A 21,272-nucleotide genomic window follows, 5' to 3' on the forward strand; every position below is an offset into this window, starting at 1 on the left:
AAAAACATTTTTTTAATTAAAAAAAATTAATATATGTGCCACGTGTCGACGTCTGATTGGTCCACGTGTCAGTCCGTACAGTCAACTAACGGATGGACTAATTTGGTCACTTATCAAAACCACAGGGACCTCCTGTGATAAAAATGAAACCCCAAGGGGGAAAAAATAAAGTTGTGAAACCCCAGGGACTAATTTAGTATTTAACCCTTGTTGCAAAGCCATCAAGACGATTAATGAGAATTGATAGAGTATAATGTTTCCTCGCAACCCCTTCCCTCCATTGCGTAAGAGATTTTGTGTGGGAGATGCACCATGAAGCTTCCACTTATTCTTTACCTTACTTCCAACCCTAGTTTTCAGAAAAAAAAAAAAAAAAAAAAAGAAAGAAAAAAGGGATTTGGACCAATTTCAATCAAAGAGTCTACTTTGCTGTTGAATTAATAATTTCAATCAAAAGATACTCCTAATGTTGTGAAGGTGTTTATATGGAGAGCATGTCACAATGTTCTAGCTACGAAATCAAATTTGTGCCGACGAAAAATCACAGAGGATCCTTTATGCCCCATTTGTGGCACAGAGTTGGAAACTACGGGGCATGTTTTATGGAGCTGTCTAACTACACTGGACATATGGAGTAGGTGTGCTAGACATATTTAGAAAATGAGCGTCAATCACAACGAATTTGTGTTTATATGGGAGGAGCTTCTAAGACTTTTGAGTAAGGAGGACATGGAATTCATGGTGGTGTTGCTCAACAACTATGGCTACGACGTAACACCTTTGTTTATGAGAATAAGATCAGCCCGTCTAGCACAGTGGTCGGATGTGTCAGGGAATCGTTGAAGACGTATCATGCAGCAAATTCTCAGAATGAGAAAATTGTTATTAGGGGGAATATAAACGATCTCAGATGGGAAGCTCCCAATAATTGCTTTGTTAAAGTAAATTGGGATGCTACTGTGGATAAACATAGGATGAAAATGGGTATCAGTGTTATAGTTAGAGATGGGATGGGAGAGGTTCTGGCTACTCTATCGTCACCAAGAGATCATATTATTGAGTCAGATATTGCAGAGGCAATTGCGGCATTGAGAGCAACCTATCTATGTTGTGAGCTAGGGTTTTACAGGGTGGTTCTGGAAGGCGATGCTCTTCAAGTGGTGCAGGCACTTAGGAAAGATGGCAGGAGTTCGAGCCGTTATGGACATATTATTGAGGAAGCTCGAGGGATATTAAGCAGTCTTCATAGCTGGAAGATTAATTATGTTGGATGATATCTTAACAGTGCAATCTATTGTCTTGCGAAAGAAGCACTTTCTCTCACTATGGAACAAGGTCTTATTGAAAAAGTCCCTCATTGTATTTCAGATATTATCTCTGTAAAGTGGTGTGCTTAATTTGGTTTTTCATTCTATAGAAATCGCTCTATTCTCCTCAAAAAATAATAATAATAATAACAATAACAATTTCAATCAAAAGGACTCGGACCAATTTTTTATTTTTCCTTTTTTTTCTTCATCTTGATATATAATTGCATTTTCACGTTATTTGTAGAATAAATTTGACAGAAAAAATAGACAGAAGTGTTTGATTGGATCTAGTCCACAGTTCCAATCTTAAAATAAATTAAAACAAAACTGAGGCAAAGTGAGATGTTTGATATAATTTCCCACAAAAATAACACTCAAAAATTTGTGTCGTTTGTCCTAGGTATGGACTTAAACCCCCAACACGAATTGGGACAATGGCGGATCCTGTCGTATATCTTTAGTAACTGAACTCATTCTGGTCAGCCAAAACAGTGAAATTGGACAATATCACCAGATTCCATTTTTTTTGGTCATAGGCATCCACACTAGTTTTTTTTTTTTTTTTTTTTTTAGTCATAGACATTCATACTGTTTAAAGACCACCTCCATTATTTTCTCAGATTAATCCTCCATGATTAAAGTTTAAGTAAGCAAGTTAATAGCATGTTAAAAAATGTAGTAATTTAAGTAAAATTTAAAGGAGAAATGTTTGTTTTCTATCTTTTGCTCGTCTTTTGTCTATTTTCGTATAAGAAATTGTTAAATCCATCATTAAAGATGTGAGACCAGTGTAGATCTTACAAATTTAATAGTGAATTTGCTAAAAAAAAAAAAAAATACAAGGATAAGAGATGGATGTATAACACTTCTCAATCTAAAAATCCATTTACCAACTACCATTGAAAAATTAATTTTCATGTTTAACAGAAGAAATTCTTTAACAAAAGCCAAGAGGCACCAAAGTTTGAAAGACAAATTTTAATCAAAAGATAAAATAACAAAATGATAAAGATGATAGGCACTGCCCCCTACTGCAGTCTGCAGATGACTAAAGAATGCTACTCCAGTCGCGGGCCTTTTATTCAAAAGAATAATACTTCATCTCCTACTTATGAGATAGACCAAGGAAAAAAAAAGAAAAAAAAAAGAAAAAGATGGACCAAGGGATAATCTTATCCTAGTACCAACAGATTTTGATTACTATTCAACGGATAAAACGTAAAATCATCAATAATGTTTAAAATAACCATGGCTCAATTTTTGAAGCCTTGGGCCTTTCCTCTTGAAATATTTAGTATACATATTTATATATCATATCAAAATTTGGATGCGCAAACCTAACTTCATACATGATCCAACAAAAACTTTGATATCTCTATGGAAATTTGGATGCGCCAACACTAACATGAGACATGATCCAACAAGGAAAAAAAAAAAAAAACACTAGACGAAGTACAGAAATTGAACCAAAGAAATCGTAACTAGTTCTTGAATCTGGTGCTCCGGCTGGTACCTACATTAATTCCAGTGGTTTCCCCACCATAAGGACCAGCAGGTTTCCTGATCTCCTGCACCTGCCCCTTCCGACGATTCAGCTTTTTCTTGTGTTGTTCCTGCAGATTTTGGGTGAGAGAGAGAGATTAGTAACTAATTCAGAGGATGCCGCAATTTACATCCAAGCAGAGTTTCTGGCGTAATACCTTGTACTTCTTTCTTGGATTTTTGGTCTGCTTCTTGCGACTACGAGTCAGCCCCCGGTTCTTCTCCATCTGTGGCAGGAAATATATGATGAGTCCAAAGACTGATTCATGGTGAAGATCTAACAAGCCAGTGAAAGTGGGGGTGTGCTCACCTGATAAGTAATCAGCCGTTTTCCATCTGAAGTTTCAGGCAATGATGGAATTGCTGAGGTCCTGCCGAAGAAAGCATGTTGGAGAAGACAACCACGATTAAGGGCTCGATTGGCACTCACAAACCATTAAAAAAAAAAAAATTGCAAGAAACATAATAACAATGAAAAAAGTACCTAGTTACAGTGAAACACATGCACAAGAATATATATATATGAGAGAGAGAGAGAGAGAGTGATCTATAGCACTTGAGAATAAACCTAAAGCGTATACTATATAGCAAAGGAACTTGGATGAGTTATCAATCTTATTCTTCGATGTACTAGGAAATATAAATCCCTAGCAGAGAACATAATAAAGCAAGCAACCTGACTAAAATTAATAGGAGGAAGAAAAAAAGTAACTAATCAAAGTGCAGAAACATACCTTGAATACATCTCTGCTTTGGCAGCAAGTTTTGCAGCCCGTCTTTTTTCAACTTGTTTATAATACTCGACTTCTGAATCTTCTATATCACCATCCTCCATGTCAGCATCCCCACCAGTATCAACATTGCCAACTTCATCCTCAATACCATCCTCAGATATGATTCCAGCTCCAGCCAAGACTCTGAGCTCATGCTTCCTCCGCCTTGCTCCTATATCATCCCTCTTAGGTAAATCATCATCACCAGAGACCACCTTCCAGAAAAGATTGCTTGCAGATGTTATTTCAATAGTGATAGTTGTAAACTTCTCAACAAAGTCAACTAGCTATCATGGTTTACCCAAGTCGTTTTCTTTTCTTTTTTTTTTCTTTTTTTTTTTCACTTTTAATTAGTAGTAGTAGGAAATTTTATCAGAAAGAGGAAGAATCAATATTCAAAAAAGTACATACGAAAGATTTTCCTATAGATCACAACCAAAATTTCTGCAGATCCATTAATCCCTAGGCTGTGATTAAAGGTAAAAACTCTAGACCACAACTGACCAGATATAATCACCCACACAAAAAACCTGAACGCTAACAGATAAATAGTCAAATAAACTAGAGTTGTAAGTTGCAGGAAGGCAGGAATTAATGCCCGTTGAAATCATTCAAGGTATGACAGTCAGCGGTTTGATAGTGACTAGAATATTCATTTGAGGACATATTTAAGACAAGTTAGGTCTTTAAGATTTCATGTACAGTCATGCTCTAAAATGGGGAAAGAAAAATTGAATCTTGCAAATAGTGATTTTGGTGCTACTGAGATGTGACACCCAAGTTAGTGTTAAAATATAATTAAATGATTAAATTCATATCTTCTTATCAGCTTGAGCTTTTGGGATAAGTGGTAGTTTGACATAGTATCAAAGTTAGAAGTCATGAGTTCGAACCTTGACTCCGTCAATTCAACCTCCATTTAAATTAAATATTTCACGAATATAATTAAATGATTAAATTCAGCTCTTCCAATCAGCTTAAGCTTTTAGAATAAGTGGTGATTTAATACTTACTCTCAACTGGAAAAATGAATTGTCCATATTGAGTGAGTAAGACAGGGCTATATAGATGATTCTTAGAAACTCCTATTGCAACTTGACTAGTCATTTTGGGATGATAGCACATATACGACTAGTGATTTCCCTAAGTCGTCAAAAATGGTACCAAAACAACCTAGTAACACCATGTGGCACTAAGGCACTGCATAACGATGACCTTGACGAGAAGGTCAAGGATTTGAGCGAGGTAAATTGTGATACTCAAGTTAGTCTTACATTAGGAAGATGAATTCCACACATTGAGTAGGGATTATAAAAAGTGTTCATGGGTGCTAAGTCTCACATTGGTTTCTTACTAGGTAAGACTAGGCTGTACAAGTGATTCTAGGGAGTTCCAATTTCAACATGACTAGTCCTTTTAGAGTGACTACATATGTGGCAAGCACTTTTTCTAGGTTATTATAAATGGTATTAGAGCAACCTAGTAACATCATGTTTGACTGTCAAGGGTTTGAGTGGGGAAGATTGTGGCACCCAAGTTAGTCCCACCTTGGGAAGATGAATTCCCCACATTGAGTGGGTAGATTATAAAATGTGCTCATGGATGCTAATTCCCACATTGGTTTCTTACTATGTGAGACTAGGATAAGTGATTCTAGGGCGTTCTAATTGCAACTTTATTAGTCATTTTGGAGTGATAGCGCAGATATGGCTAACGTTTTCCCTAATTGCTACATGAGAAATCTTAAGAACTTGAAGAGAGCAAACAATTGAAGCAACATGTTCAAAATTAATTAATTTTTTCCATCAAAACATATATTCCTAAGGAGTAGTAATTAATGATTAGACATGTAAGGGCACTTTCTTGTCCCAGCTAAATATGCAAGGGTAGAAAGGAAGCATGAAAGTCAGTATCATGCTCCTACCTTGGAGGAATATCCAACATGGTTTGCAAAATTGACACCAACATGAGCGAGCAAATTATGATGCCCATGTTCAATGTTTTCAAAAAAAAAAAAAAAAGTACTAAGAAAAATATTCTTTGAGTAGCACACAGATACTTTATCAAACAGATCAACAGTATTGTTTTTGACCAGTGGCTATCTTTTATATGCAGGCTACTCTAAATTGAAACATAGACTCCCCTAAAGACATACCAAGAGGTAGTCACACCAAGTTTTATACCTTGGGCTTACTCGGTTTTGCAGCAACAATTTGGGAAAGTTTACTTGAGCTCAATGAACTAGCATGACCATTGCTGAATCTAGTGGCCCCCACAACATCTATAGCATCATCATCAAAATCATCATATGTCACAAGCTGACTGTTACATTCCAAATTCACTCAATTAGTCCTCACAATGTTAGAGACAAGCAAATAATAGAGAGCCTAGGAGGAAAACAGTACCCATTGACTGGTTTCAGATGTCTCTGGGCTTTATCAGGCTTTGGAGTTATGGAACTAAGAATACCCTTCTGTTTCAATCTTTCTTCAAGGGCAGCTCTTACTTTTAACATTTCCATGCTCTGTCCACCGACTTGATCACTCTGCCATAAATTAACAGCTGTGCATCAGCGAAATTGCAGCAACCAAAATGGCCCAAGATGGGCCGAGTAGTGTAACATGATTTATGTAGCCAATCCCAATTACTTGGAATTAAGATTTATATTTCACCTGATGTTTACGTTTTCCTGCTTTGTTCTCATTAACCTTCAAAGACTCCACCTTTTCCAGCTCAGCTGTGTCACCCACCTGCAGTATTAAAAGAAAACTAAAAGATAAGCATAAAGAGAATCACTTAAGAAGCACATATTACTGAGACAAAGTAAAGAAGTAACTGCTCAGGGAAAAAAAAAAGAGACAAGAAGTAACTACCACTGTTGCTCCCTGGGTTTCAGCTGAAGGATAAGGCTCCTGATCTTTTGTGAAAGAATCAGAAGCCAGTGTAGTTTTCTCTGTACCCAACTTTACTAACATTTCTACCTCTTGATTGTTGTTCAGGAACTCCTCAAGCTCAGATGGAAGATTCCCATCAAGCTGTTTTGTCTGTTTAGTGAAGCAAACATTAGAAAGTTGCAAGCCATGAGGGAAACTAACTCCACCTATGAAAAAAAAAAAAAAAAAACTCCACCTATGAAAGCAGGGCACCACACCAAAAAGTACTACTGTAATAATCTTTGTGCTCAAAATGAGAGGAATACAATGGGCAGAAAACAGGTACTTGTATGGTCAAACAGGTTATAAATTGTCTCATATAACTAATTTGAAAAAAAAAAAATAGTAGTAAACAGGCAAATTACCAATTTGTTTCCTGTTATTAACCAACAGACCTGACCAATTCATAATGACAAGCTTAGGCCTCATCCAAAGTCTCTCTGCTTTTTTCTTACCAAAAGAATATGGCAAACAATACCAGAAACTGCTTAGTTTTAATAACCATCTGGCAAATATGTTGACAATTTTATTTTTGCAAATCAAACGCATTTTCATAATTTTTATTTATTTATTTATTTTTTTTAAAAAAAATCATTAGAATAGACAAATGTAAAAGCAAATTACAGGAAATCATTCAATAATCATACTTACCTAAGGGGGAAAAAAGAGAGTATATAAATCTTAATATGTCAAAAAATTTGGAAAGCTTTAGATATATTAATGTTTCATGAGCAATGCATAACTATCTAGCATGGTAACTAATCATAATATTTATTTTCTATTGGTATGGATCATGAATCCACGACTTCACCCTCCATTCCATTATAGTGGGAAGAGGAAGTTCCATTTAAGGTAGAGCTCGTTGGCTACAATAAATCTTAGTAATGACCAATATTAGCAATATATTCTGAAAATTCTAGTTATTACAAGAAAGGAATTTCCAAACTTTTAGAAGAGGATGAATTAGTTTTAGATTATTGCATTATAATTTGAATATTTCAAGCAGCACTCTTAGTATAGGTCTGCTACACTTATCCAGGGAATGATATTCACAGATAAACAGCCATGATGCACCCATTGAACTAATTTTATACATTATCACCAAGGGAGGGCAACCTGATTTTTAAAGAGGGCACAAATGCACACCATGTACACATTATCAGCAATGGTGAAAAGTGAAAACATAAGCTACATGCACACACATACCCACCCTTTTCACAATATTAATGCAAATCAAATTATTATTTTCAAGGTAATAAACTTCATGGATATAGAAGAAAATTTAGCCTTTTGAACAAGAAGAGAATACCATATCCAATAAGCTCTTGATCTCTACAAGGCGAGCTAGCACAGGATGATCACGAACCGGCTGCCCTTCAGATTTGAGAAGGAGATAGAAAGTTATAGCTTGGCAATAGGCTAGCAAAAGGAGCTGCTTCACCTCCAAATAGCGGATTCCTCCTTCCATCATGATTTCCCCCTGTTTCACCTTCACACAACATGAAAACATTTACATTGCTCAATACCAAGAAATGATCTAAATGCAGTTTTACATCTTACAGACCCTTCGGGTTGTGGGGAAGGGGTTAGCACAGAAGCCACAAATGAAAATTGGTCATGCAGACTCCAGCACAATACACAAGAAGAAAAGTAACAAACAACAATTATACTTTTTATTACTTATTAAAAAACTTTTGTATATTATATTGGATGGTTGTACAACCTAACCAGCCATATATACAAGCATCTTAATATCTAAATGTTATAGAATCAGGCTTGTCTAATTTTTTTTTTCTTTTTTTCAAACAGGAAGAAAACTCACAAACAAGATGTTTTCAAATGTTTTCTTTTATCCTGAACTGGAAATAGAAAACAGTTTTAGTAAACATAATTTTGATGTTCTCTTAAATCAGGCTGTTATAAAAAAAAAACATTTTGATATTCCTTCAAAACATACTAATTCTCTGAAAACACTCTTTTAAACAAGTTTGCTATTGGCATTGCTTCTGTTTTTATAAACAGGAACCAAACAGACCTTTAAGAGCATGTTTTTAAAAACCAAAAAGATCCAGCACATACACCAATCATATCAAGTCAAAATCCGGGGCGGAAAATATTATCAACCCCGAGCAGATGACACAGATAATAAAAAAACAGAATACCAGCACCTCTAAAAGGATTGATTCAGAAGTCAGAGAGAAATAAACCCATTTCCTGGCACATGCCATTTAAGTCATCCTCATTGGAACACTGCAAATAATACCTAATAAAATGGTAAAAGAAGAACAGATAAATACCTTGCTTAGAAGTGGATTCACTTTGCTTTCAAGCTGTTCAAGTGAATCATTCAGCTCTGACAGCAAACCAACTAATTCTGGGGCAGAACTGTAGGATAAAAATATTGTTAACCAACCACACAGAAGCATTAGACGTGAACTGCTATTGTTGGTGAAAAACAGAGACATACATTTTCAACAAGAAGCCATCATTAGGGGCCAAAAAAAAAAAGACCAGCAAAATAGCGTATTAGCATTTGTAAAGCAGCAATAGCTAGAGTAAGAACTTTTTTTTAGATAAGTAATAAACCAATACAAATAACAACAGCAAGCATGTATTTTTACCTACCACCAGTGTAACAAACTTAATGCCTTCTTCACACAAAAACAATCAAATATATTAAACACCTCCCATCAACACTGAAAAGGGGCTCTGAATCAACAACCAAAAATAGATGCTGCTGAACCAGATGATTCCACAGAACCTAAGCCAAACTAAATATGAAAACACATTCTGCCAAATGTAAGTTCTGTTTCTAGTTGGCTGTCCAGAATTCAGGTAGCCTTCCGTGCTGGAGGTAGTTTAGAAGGTTCTCGCCAATCTTCTTTGTTATCATGTTAACTGGCTCCGCCTGGGTGATTTCACGGAGGGCGTGCAAGACTCTTCGTTCCCTGACCGTGATAATCACAATCTTTTCAGACAGGAGAATCAAAGAAGCTGCCAACCATTCCACGTCTGGTCCCCCTATACCTGATTGTCCCTTCGGGGAATGTTGGGGGACCAACCTATCTACGAGATCGCTATAATGCAAGATCTGTTGGAGAGGATGACCGCCCTGATGATGAGTCAAGGATGTCTGAATGATGGGTGTTCTTCATCCAAGAATAAGAAACCTTTTGCCAATTGTTTCCCCATGAATATCCTTGTTTGGAATTGTAGGGGGGAAGAGAATGCCAATTTTTTGCGAAGCATCAGAGATTTGATTGTCACGTACCGCCCAGTGGTGGTCGTGCTAGTTGAAACAAGGCTTGCAGGGGCCAATGCTCAGAGAATCATCTCTGAGATTCACTTTGGTGAAAGTCATGTGGTGGATTTGAATGGTCAGTCAGAGGGTATTTGGCTTTTGGGGAAGTCAGACCTCGTGGAAACGACGATCCAGCCACCAAAGAAAAAGCCTATCCTTGTGTAAGCACATACATGACTATGTGTGTGTGTGTATAACCTTTAGTGTCCCTTTAACATGATTTGATGTATATGTGGTCTGCCACCTTCTACATCCACGATCTTTAGATAGTTAGAAAAGGAGAGAAAATGAAGGGAGAAAAATGAAACATTCCCTCACATTCAGCCAAGTTCCACAGTCCTTGCTCAAGACGAAACAAGTAAACTTGATGATGCACCTCCTTAATAGCCCCCTTGACAAGCTATGGTTCCTATACTACAAACAGAAAACCTAAAACTCCTACACCACTAGTCCTTACATGTACCCATCCCAGTCAGTGTAAAAAAAAAGAAGCCTTTTATTGGTCTGATATTGCCACCCTCCTAAAGCCTCCACCTTGCAAATTCTTCTCTCAAGTGCATTTCACTTAACTAGGGCTGTAAATTGATCAAGTGCATTTCACAGTTTCAAATCTAAAATATCTTTTACCCCTACCCGACGCACCACAATCAAACAACAAAGGCAAAACAATCCACCAAAATTCTAGGGAGTCTCCCCTTAGAGACATCAAGAAATTGTTCTTCCCATTCCGGAGAAAGAAGAAACCTATCACTTCTAGACCATGATTGAGAATCACGATTATCAAACCATATAAAATTCCACTTGCAAGGGGGGTGTCCATAAGGCCTTGGTCAAAAATGAATCCCGAAAAGTTCAACATAGCCGGTGACTGTCTTGAATTTGCCTAATCTTTCACTTGGATAACGAACCACATTAAAATCAGCTCGATACACCACAACACCTCCCACCAACTCATAAGGCCAACCAACTCACCCCAAAGACCTTTCCTCTCAACATCATCATTTGGACCATACACACCCGCAAACACCCATTCATGATTATCAATAACATTTCTAAACAAACACACTACTGAAAAATTCCCCGCTCAAGCCACAATCTTCTACACCACCCGCTCAAGCCCCTCTCGATCCCAAGTACAACCAATCCACATGCTGTGACAACCCCATCAACTCTTAATCACCTCCCTAGAAATATACTCCAATTTTGCCTCTTGTAAACAAACAACATCCACCTTCCAATCTCTAAGAAGACCTCTAATCCTCATCCTTTTATCCATGTTATTCAGCCCTCTCACATTTCAGGATACTATCTTAGGTTTCATAAGGGAGTAATGCTACACACTCTCCCACTCTCACACTCCCACTTTCTGATGTGGCTTTTAAAATTACTATTAGATCAAAATCCAATAATGATCCATCTCAAATCCAATGGTAATTTTAAAAGCTAGGTTAAGGAGCGTGAGCGTAGGAGTGTATGAGTGGGAATATGTGTAGCATTACTCTTCATAAGGCACAATTAGAACTTCTCCCCTTCCTTTCAACAGAATTTGGGCTAGGAAAGAACAATTATAGGGGAACCCCTGATTTGAACAAAGGAAAATAATACAACAAAACCACCAGGAAATATTATTGAGGTCATCATAATGTGGTATTTTTCAATTAGGAATAGTGGACAAGCAAATAGAGTTACTCCATTATGTTAAAAGAGGAAATGAATCTATCAATTATGAGGGTTCCAATCGCGGAAAGGCAAGAGGGTGTAGGTCTTTTTGGCGGGGTGTTGGGTTTGTTTTGTGGGTCTTGGGTTTTGCCTGTTTTGGGTTGCTTTGTGGATTTTGGGTCTTTTTTTGTTTTTCTTGCGTTTTCTTTTTCTTTTTCATTTTCTTGGTGTCCTTATGTATACTTCCGGTGTACTTAGGAGCGCCTAATGCTATTTTTATAAAGCTCTTTGATTATCTATAAAAAAAAAAATTAAAAAAAAAAAAGGAAATGAATCTATTAAGCATCGTGCATTAGTTTCCTTCATCAGATTTCTACATACTCTTATTCAACATTAGATTTCTTCTAAGCTAGCTAGAGTAGCTCAACTAGATAAATTTCTATGAAATAACACCACTTACTAGATTTCTTCTCAGATCAGATTGTTTTAAGTTGCTACTTCCCTAAGACAACTTTTTCAGCTCTAGAATGGTGATTACATCCTCTGCTACAAATCCTCCCTCCCAATAATTCTTTTAAGATTTCTACCCCTTTTAGTTTTGATCAGAATGGAACAGCATACTATTAACTTATATCACATATCTGATAGAATTGTCATCAAAAGATATAGTTCCTGAGATATAAAACACCAAACTCCATAACTATGATAACTACCAATATAGAAAATGAAAAGCCTCACCTGTATAAAACATCCATCTGTTCCTCCCTTGATAGTGCATTTAGATCTTTCTTAACCTCTTCATAAGCTACACCCATGTCATCTGTGGTTTCTTTTCTATTTCTGCTTCTTCCTTTGGTTGAAATTTCCTGTACAAACAGAGAAATTGGGTTGCATGTCATTCAAAATAATTAATAGCTTATATGTCCCATTTAAACTAGCAAGTAACAAAATTAACTACAGCAGCACAGAAGGAGATAACCCAAGTTCAAAAAGGCCTAAGAAAAAAACAGAACAAAAAAACAAGACCAAAGGATTAACTGACTTTCGCTATCAAATTATTTTTAATTGACGAGAGCATTGAACCTCACCTCTAGAGTTAATTCCCTATCACTCTCATCACTCCCATCTTCATCAATATCTTCAAGGCCAAAGTCTTCAACTGATAAAGATTTTGCTTTTTGCCTCTGCAATTTCAAAACCTCTTTCTCCTCTTCCAAAGGGCCCTCATCATCGCTTGATTGTTGCTTCATCAGAAACCAAGAAGTTAGAAATAACCTCAATTACGAATTTGCTTATGAGCATCTGAATGCACTAAAAAAATGGTTTGTGATCAAGATGGTTGCCATTAAGGCATTATTTAATTGTTACAGAAAATATATACCAAATATAGATGGAAAAAGAAGGGAGGGGGGAAGATAGGACAGATAGCATATAATATTCAAATCACCTCAAAATCACGATTATCAGCATGATAATATTGGTTCATTTTTCCCCAAATAAGCTTTTGCTCTTCTTCATCTTCTTCATCATCATCTTCATGCATATCATCCTCAACTCCGCCAAACTTTTCCCGTAAAAATTTCTGAGACCTAACAACTGCAGACAATATGCATAATTTAATTAAAAAAAAATATGTGACTCCAATCGCTGTAAGAAACAAAGGAAATATTAAGCAAGAGTTCTTGTCATGAAGTATATAGACTGAGTGATTTAGAAGCACAGCAAAATATATGGCAATAAAGTAAATGAAGTGATTGGTCAAACGTGAAATACTTTGCAAGGCTCAAAATCGATGGGTGTTCTTTGCTAATGGGTTATTGTTGCCGTTGGTGGTGTTGTAGTGATAAATATGAGAAAACTATGCTTATTAGAAATAAAGTATATGATTATGGAGTTAATAACCATTTGAAATGAAAATGGTTATCAAAAAAAAAAAATGAAAATGAAAAATGGTTTTTTTTTACTTATCAAAAAAAAAAAAAAAACCATTTGAAATGAAGAATTATGATTAATGTTGCTTACTTGAACCAAAGAGTACTGAAGTTGCAATATGATATATAAGGGAGTTGTTGATTATATGAAGGAATGAGAATTTTATTTATTTATTATTGAAATGAAGGAATGAGAATTATTTGATAGGACAACAAAACGAAAAAAATATAACAATATATCTCATGTGTTAACAATCATATTTTACAAACAAACAACAAACCTTAAATGTGACAAAATAATCCATGCATTACATAGGTCACATGCTAGTTCTTAAATTTTTTTTTTTTGTAAGTAATGATGATATATAAAAAGAGCGCAGAGGGGCGCAACCCACATATACGGGAAGTATAAACAGAGAGCACCTAGGAGGGAGAAAAATGAAAAAGAAACTCAGAGAAACTAATCACTAAAGGAGCTAGCCAAGCGGCTGTCCAAGAGTAAAGAGTAAAGAAGAAAAAATGAGTCAATTCCTCTATGGTCTTAGTGGAATTTTCAAAACATCTAGCATTTCTTTCATTCCAAATACACCACATAAGACATAGAGGGATCATCTTCCACACAACCGCGCTTCGAGATTGTCCTCCCGACCACCAGCTAGCAAACAAGTCCCTCACCCGGCAACGCATGACCCAATGCAACCCAAACCTCTGAAAAATCATGTGCCAAAGAGCACTTGTGAGCTCACAGTGGAGAAGAAGATGATCGACCGACTCTCCGTTCTTCTTGCACATACAACACCACTCCACTACCACTATGTTCCTCTTGCGCAGCGTATCATGAGTCAAAATTTTTCTTAGGGCCGCAGTCCACCCGAAAAAAGCCACCCGCTGAGGCGCGTTAGTACACCAGATGCTCTTCCAAGGAAACTCCTCTTGATTAGAAATGGAAATGCTAGTTCTTAAATATTACAAACTATTTTACAAAATTGACAGATATTTTGAATTTGTGTTCCATGCACATTTCCATAACTGGTTAGAGCATATTTTCCTCAAGCTATTTGCTGAAGATGCGCTAAGTGTGACAAATTGTCACCTTTCTTTCCAGCATTTCCAGTGAAATTCACGTATTAAAGGTATCAGCATATGTGGGTGTTAAGATGATTTATTGGTTTGATCTTTTAGTTTACATTTTCTCAAATAAAGTTATGCAATTGTTTTCAGCAGAAAATTATCCAAACAAGGAGCCAATCAAAATTATGAAATGCAACAAAATGCATTGAATCACAAGCCATTTTTCCTTACTTTTTGCAGCAAAGCCAGTTTCTTGGGTGTCAGCATTGAAATCGTCATCATCCTCATCATCCTCATCATCCTCATCATCCTCTTCATCCTCTTCATCATCCTCATCATCATTGACACCCTATAAGCAACATAGTGTTAATGGGTGGGGGAAAAATTACAGATACAAATGGAAAACACTTCCCTTGTTCAATGCTTATGCTCATCCAAACAAACTCTAAAACTAAAGCAGAGTTGTGAAGAACACATTTATATGTTTTCAACAAAAAAAAAAAAAAAAAAGGATGTTTAAAAGTACAGTTCCAACTCTTAGGAATCCGTCACTTCTTACAATTTTTTCCTAGATTCTTGTAATTTAAAAACAGTTTTGTGCATATCTTAAACAAAATACATCATTGGGATTTATAAATCCACACCAAGATTTTCATTCAACTAGGTGAATACACATAATATTTTCAGAGCAAACAATTGCAATTGCATATAAAAGGGCAAACAAAAACCTTGAGATCAAAGACAGGCGCATCATCTTCATCTGATTCCCCAACATCGCCATTCACATCTAGCGGAACAACATCCCTCTGCTTGTGAACTGCAAAAACAAAGCAACTCCAAACACTTTCTTCTCAACTTTCAATAGTACCAATGTGAAGTAAGTGGCTCAAATTCCACCTCAATGACTTTTGTAAAAAAGTTACCATCAATCCCATGAAAAAAACAAATTATGAAAAGCCTATTAATCTTTTTTTTTCCTAACCTAGAATAGGAGTAAGACAAGATAAGCTAATCATTCATTCCATGACATTGAAACTATTGCAACAAAGAAACAACCAATCAAAAACCACTAAGAGCAGTATCAAGCACCAGCTTAAATTTACTATCATGTATTTGTATAAGAAATTGTTATCAGTACAATCAAACAATAATTACACAAATAATTTAGAAAGAAAGAGTGAATGAGCTTACAAGCATCAATTTCGTCGTCCATGTCAAACGACGCATCGTCGTCATCACGGGCAGTTCTCTTAGGGAATCTGGTGTCTATCTTCTGCCTCTTCCCTCTCTTACCCATTGCCTTATAAACCTACAACGATTCAGATGAAACCTACACCGTAAATTTAAGGATCCAAATCAGGAAATAAAATAAAAACAATAAACCCACACCGACTATGGCCACCACTGCACCTCTCTGTTCAGTCTCTCACACGGTTTCTCTCTCTCGTTCTCAGCTCTGTCTCTGTCTCTCTCTCTCTCTCTCTGAATGCACTCTCAAAATCTCTCTCGCTTTAGTGTGGAACGAAACCAAGACGAAAGGGAGAAGAAGGGTTTATGTCAAGGGTTTAGACGGTTTGAGCCCACTGCGATCTCAGGCCCTACCTCTAAAAGCCCGACGGGCCAACGTATCCAGGCCGTAAATTAATAAAAAACTTCATTGTAATTTAATTTTAAAATTTAAACGCATTTTCATCATACCTTTTTATTTATATATAAAAAAAATATTTCACCTCTTAAAATAATAATAATAATAAGAGCAGAAACAAAACTAAGAGAAAAAGAGAAACGTAGAGGAAAGAGAGAGAGAGGTGGAGAGGGAAAGAGAGATGAGGTATTTAAAATATTCCCGAAATATTCTAGTATGTACGAAGGTATTTCTAGTATGTACGAAGGGAGTTCGGTGCTTTTAGCAGGCACTTGTAAATTGTAATAGCGAATGAGTACCAGATGGATACCTGAAATTCATTTCCCAGAGAATAAAAAGGTAAGGGAAAATCTTGTTCTTGGCATCTCATCAAGAAATTGGAACGGATATGAGGGAATCGATTGCGAACGCTTGCAACTTTGATTTTTAGGGTTCGGCATTTTAGGGGAAAAAGTAGAGCTTTCACTTCATTTTGAGTAGGGCTTTAATCGAGCCTAGCTAAGCCGGTATTAGATTTCCAGGATTTCCAACTCTATTTACCTATTTACCTATTAGATTTCCAACTCGGCTCATTTTAATAGGTAAATAAACGAGCTGAGCTGGAAAACCCTTGCAGGGCAATTTCGAGCCGAGTCGAGCTCGAGCAAGGGTTTTCCAACTCAACTCGAGCTTGGCTCGTTTATTTATCTATTAAAATGAGCTACCCGGCTTGATTACAGCCATATTGGTAAGTAAGGCATAACAAAAGAGTTTCAGAGGCAGAAAAATGGAGTTGTGCAGAACGAAATGCATGGAGTTGAAAGGACGACAAAGGTTATGACAGACCGACTAGATCATTAATTCACTAAGGGTAAAATAGACATTTTATCGTGCACAAGAAAAAGACCTACGCAAAGATAAAACAACATGCAATGAAACCGTTTGTGCCTCGCCAAACAAACCGGATCAGTAAGTAATCAAGTACAAAAGAGTCATTTTGAAGTCAAATAAAAACTCATTGGCTATTTTTATATAGCTTTAAAAGGATAGATTTTGGTTTTTTTCCCTATAAATTTTGCTCCCACACTCTCTCAATCTACGCAGCTGTTAGCTTTTGTGAAGTTCTGGTCTCTGGCTCCAGGTACGCCGTCGTTTCAACTTCCGATTATCTTGTACAACTTTATGGATTTCTTTTAGCCTTTGTTTGCTTCATCGGGCTCAAGTTGTATTTTAGGTTTTTACTTCTAGGGTTAATTTCATATCTATATAATTTTTGATCAGCTACTTTTCTTTACTATTTAGATTTTAATTTAGTTTTGTTTGGTTTCCGAAAAAATTTGACAGAATATGAGAGACTGAAGAAGACTATTTAGATTATATATATATATATATATATATATTGCTCTTCTCCAAGTTTATGCTCTGTTCGGGTTTGAGAGACTGGAGAAGACTTACGTTGTCAGAGCCAAACAGTTGAATTAAGATCAGTTTAGTTAAGGTTTTCCCTCTCTTACTCTAAATCAATAAACTCTTAGTCTCACTTTGGTTGCAAAGAAAATCATGAATGCTAGGGCATGCGTTTAATCAGAATGTTAAAGTAATTGATACAATGATATTACTTCAACCTAAAATATTTTATGTATCAACGTGGTTTAAGATAAGTATTTTTATAAATAATGCCCGAATTTGTACTTAATCATAAGAATTATGAATATGAAAATAAGAGTTAGTAAATCACTAAATTCATGAATTAGATAAATATTCTGAATATAAAACCAAATAGCCTTGTAACTCCAAATTTCACCTAATTGAATAAATAATTGTTCGAATTGTTCAAAAATAAGAGGCATCACTATCAAGTGAAGTTCAAAACTTACTGTATGTAGAGGTATCAATCTGCTCTGGAAGTTATTTTATATCCACCTCATCAGAACCTGCAATCATCCAACCATGAAAGAAAAATTAAAGCCAGCAACAAAACATTGAAAATTACATAAGATAATCTCATACATTATTGAGAGCAAGTCAGAAGCAGATGAAATGAATGTAATCGCAAGCCCTTTGGTGCCAAACCAACCAACCTTACTAACCTGTTAGGAGTAGTCAAAAATCTCAAGAATGATAATATAATAGTACCTAATTAATTAAAAATCAAAATTAATTGAAGATAATGAATATACCTGATAAAAAAATTAGAGATTTTCAGGCAATATAAAATTGGGTTGCAAATCGGGTAACCCGGTACCCCGATTCCAGTTTTGGTTTTTGGCACCCTGTTATAATTGGGTAACCAGGTATATATATATATATTGGCTTAAAAAGACAAATGGTGCACATAGGTCATTTAGCTGAAAGTGCAAAAAAAAGAAGTTAAAATAGTTGTATTTGTTCAAAAAAAAAATTTTGATGTGAAAAACAAAAATTAGGTTTTGTATATTTTATGTTCTGAGTTATCACTAAAGTATATTATGCTATGTTTGTCAATTGGTTAGTAATTCTCATTAATGAAATATGCAGAACGAAGGTAATTGTGGTTGTGATTATTTTATCTGGGTTGACGAAGAAACTATGCTCTCTGTGTCACAGTTCAATGCCCAAATAGCTTATCAGAATAAGGGTTTTGAGACTGAATTAGTGAAATTGACATTGCAGATTGATGCTGAAAAGCGCAAAAACACTAGCATGGAAAAAAATTTAAGGATGTCATTGGCCACTTGTTTGATCTTAATATTTTTGTTGTTGTCTTGTTTTGTTAGTGATAGGAAGAAACATCATTGCACTGTTAGTAAGGCAATGTTTTCGTGAGAGGGAGAAACCTATGTAGTTTAAAGACTTTTATTTAGTGGCATGTATTAAAGTGCGAAAATAATGTTGTCTATTAATTTTTGTTGAACTTCTTCTGTTGATGCAGATATTAATGTATGGACTTTTAGTCACCTTGCTATTAATTTGCAAAGCTATTTCTTGTTGATGGTGTTGGTGCAACGGCATGTTATGATTTGTGCATGATATGGCAATGATAAAATGCATCTATATATCCTCCATTCTTGAGCTTATTATTCAACTGGCAACCGGATAAGATGAAAAGAGAGAAAAAACATTTATTAACCATATCTCAATAACACAAGCAAACAAAAACACATCCAAAATGATCAATTGTTGCATTCACAAGGTAAATGTGTCTACCATTAACCATATATATTACACATCGAACATGACCATTAGTTGCTTTCACAGTCCCTTTATTTGGATATAATATTTTTGCCAATATGACTTCTTTTTTTTTCTTGTTAACCTCCATTACTGCAATTGCCTTCTCCACGGTTGGTACAATAGTTTTACCGCTCTTGCAGGCATAGATGTACATGCAGTAGTACGTCCCAATTGTGGTTGAGGAGGTTGAGAAGATCCAATTGGTTGAGTAGACCCTTTTGGTTGCGATGTCCCATGTTACTGCGTCTACAAGTGTGTGCTCACATTAACTAACCATCAAATTCAAAGGAAAATAAAATAAAAGAAACACTTATGCCTCGTTTGGTTCGCGGATTGTCTAGTCTATTGAAAAAGGATTAGCTACCAATGGAAATAGATTAGCTATTCATATTCCTTTGTTTGGTTGTAACACTAGAATAGACTACCTAATCATATTCCTTCGTTTGGTATAATGCAATATGTTGGTGACTGGAATCGTATTGTGATCTTATTTCCTAAAATACCCTTATAACACAAATTCAATTTATATTATTAAGGACCTTTTTTTTTTTTCTTCAAAACATAAACAACTATACTATAATTTTTTTTTTTTTTTTAATTATGTCATGTATGTGGGATTTTTTTTTTTTTTTTTTTGCAATTATGCTACAAAACTAAAATTATTTATATAAAAAAAATCACATAATCATCATATCACCATATTTTATAATTAAAACTACAAAAACCACATTACTATCTTGATATCATTTTGGTAAGAACTCAATTAAAATGGTATATCAATCGTTCTTACTTAAAAAATATATAGCACTAAACATCTTAATCATAAAAAAATGGCATAGCAATCGTTCTTAATTAAAAATGTAAACATGCATGCAAACTAAAAATATTCGATTTTCTACAACTCCTCAAGCGTCATTAATAATTCCATGCACCAATTATTCCTTATCATAATTTGGAACGTTGAAGAATAAATCCATTATCTCATGCTGACAAACAATCAATCTTGTTGCTTTGAGACGATCCTTATTGCTAAGACCAATTATTTTTGATAGCTCATGATTAACTTTTAATCTACTCTCTTGTTCTACCAAGCCTGTAACTGCCTTGCTAAGATTTTCTGATGCATTAATTAAATTCGTCGCAAGTTGGTTACCAATTTCAAGAAACGTTTTGGCGATGTTATCTTCGGTACTCTTATTAGGCTTTTTTCTTTTCTAACCTAAAAGTCCTCCTCCATTGCCATTGGTGGGCAACTATGTGCATGACACACACTACAAGAAATATGGTCTTTAGCAACCAAATTATTAGCGGCCACTCAAAAGTTGCCGCTAATGAGGGGTCATTAGCGGCTACTTTTGGAGGTTGCCGCTAATTGCCTCCAATTAGCGGCAACATTCAAGTGGCCGCTACTTTCGGACGCTAAATATGAAAATAATTGATATTCAGCAACAACTTTAATAGCGGCAACTATTGTTGCCGCTATTTACTACTCATCAACGGCAATATCCAAAAATCGCCGCTATTAGGCATACAATAGCAGCCATAATCGTTGCTGCTATTTAAACACCATTAGCGGAAACACCCAATCGCCACTATTAGGGGCCAATAGCGGCAACTATCAAAGTTGCCGCTAATTGACCAGCCGAATAGTGGAAAAAAAAACAAAAAAAGGCCTTATTAGCGGCAACACAAAGTTGCTGCTATTAAGTGCTAATGAAGGGTCAATAGAAACGAAAAAAAAAAAAGAAAAAAAGGCCCTTATTAGCGGCATCCAAAGTGGCCGCTATTAAGTGCCTAACAGCGGCCACTTTCAAACAAAAAAGGACTTAATAGCGGCAACTTAAAGTTGCCGCTAATTGACCTGACAGAAAAACAAATAAATAATAAACCTTAAAGTTGCCGCTATTAAGGGTTA

The 21,272-nt window shown here is 35.7% G+C and overlaps 1 protein-coding gene and 1 long non-coding RNA gene across 3 annotated transcripts; one reads left to right on the forward strand and one right to left on the reverse strand.

Annotated features, from left to right (window-relative positions):
- Positions 1–2,488: 2,488 nt before the first annotated feature.
- On the reverse strand, positions 2,489–16,043 carry LOC132167755 (protein THALLO-like). Of its 2 annotated transcripts, none has more exons than XM_059578779.1 (17): positions 15,931–16,043; positions 15,712–15,829; positions 15,249–15,337; positions 14,752–14,869; positions 12,966–13,114; positions 12,607–12,762; positions 12,257–12,384; positions 8,856–8,943; positions 7,868–8,047; positions 6,499–6,669; positions 6,298–6,375; positions 6,031–6,170; positions 5,809–5,947; positions 3,587–3,840; positions 3,163–3,223; positions 3,011–3,079; positions 2,489–2,923 (listed from the first exon to the last, which is right to left on the reverse strand). In XM_059578779.1, exons 2-17 carry the CDS (start codon positions 15,815–15,817, stop codon positions 2,792–2,794), a joined length of 2,058 nt encoding a protein of 685 aa, XP_059434762.1. In that variant the 5' UTR covers positions 15,818–15,829; positions 15,931–16,043; the 3' UTR covers positions 2,489–2,791. The 2 variants fall into 2 exon arrangements, with proteins under 2 accessions (XP_059434762.1, XP_059434763.1); XM_059578780.1 differs by having other exon boundaries at positions 15,712–15,850.
- A 1,102-nt stretch (positions 16,044–17,145) lies between these two features.
- On the forward strand, positions 17,146–19,080 carry LOC132167593 (uncharacterized). Its single transcript, XR_009438693.1, has 2 exons — positions 17,146–17,285; positions 18,797–19,080. It is a non-coding gene; the product is annotated as an uncharacterized LOC132167593 (long non-coding RNA).
- Positions 19,081–21,272: the final 2,192 nt, after the last annotated feature.

This window comes from Corylus avellana, chromosome ca1, assembly GCF_901000735.1.
Source record: "Corylus avellana chromosome ca1, CavTom2PMs-1.0".
Classification (NCBI taxonomy): Eukaryota; Viridiplantae; Streptophyta; class Magnoliopsida; order Fagales; family Betulaceae; genus Corylus; species Corylus avellana.

Bases quoted from the DNA above. Each gene is read 5' to 3' on its own strand.
- LOC132167755 (XM_059578779.1), bottom strand. From the start codon at position 15,817: ATGGGTAAGAGAGGGAAGAGGCAGAAGATAGACACCAGATTCCCTAAG. The intron at 8,944-12,256 runs GTGAGGCTTTTC...TTTATCCTACAG, and splicing joins CAGATGGATGTTTTATACAG to TTCTGCCCCAGAATTAGTTG. The intron at 3,080-3,162 runs GTGAGCACACCC...TTCCTGCCACAG, and splicing joins AACGGCTGATTACTTATCAG to ATGGAGAAGAACCGGGGGCT.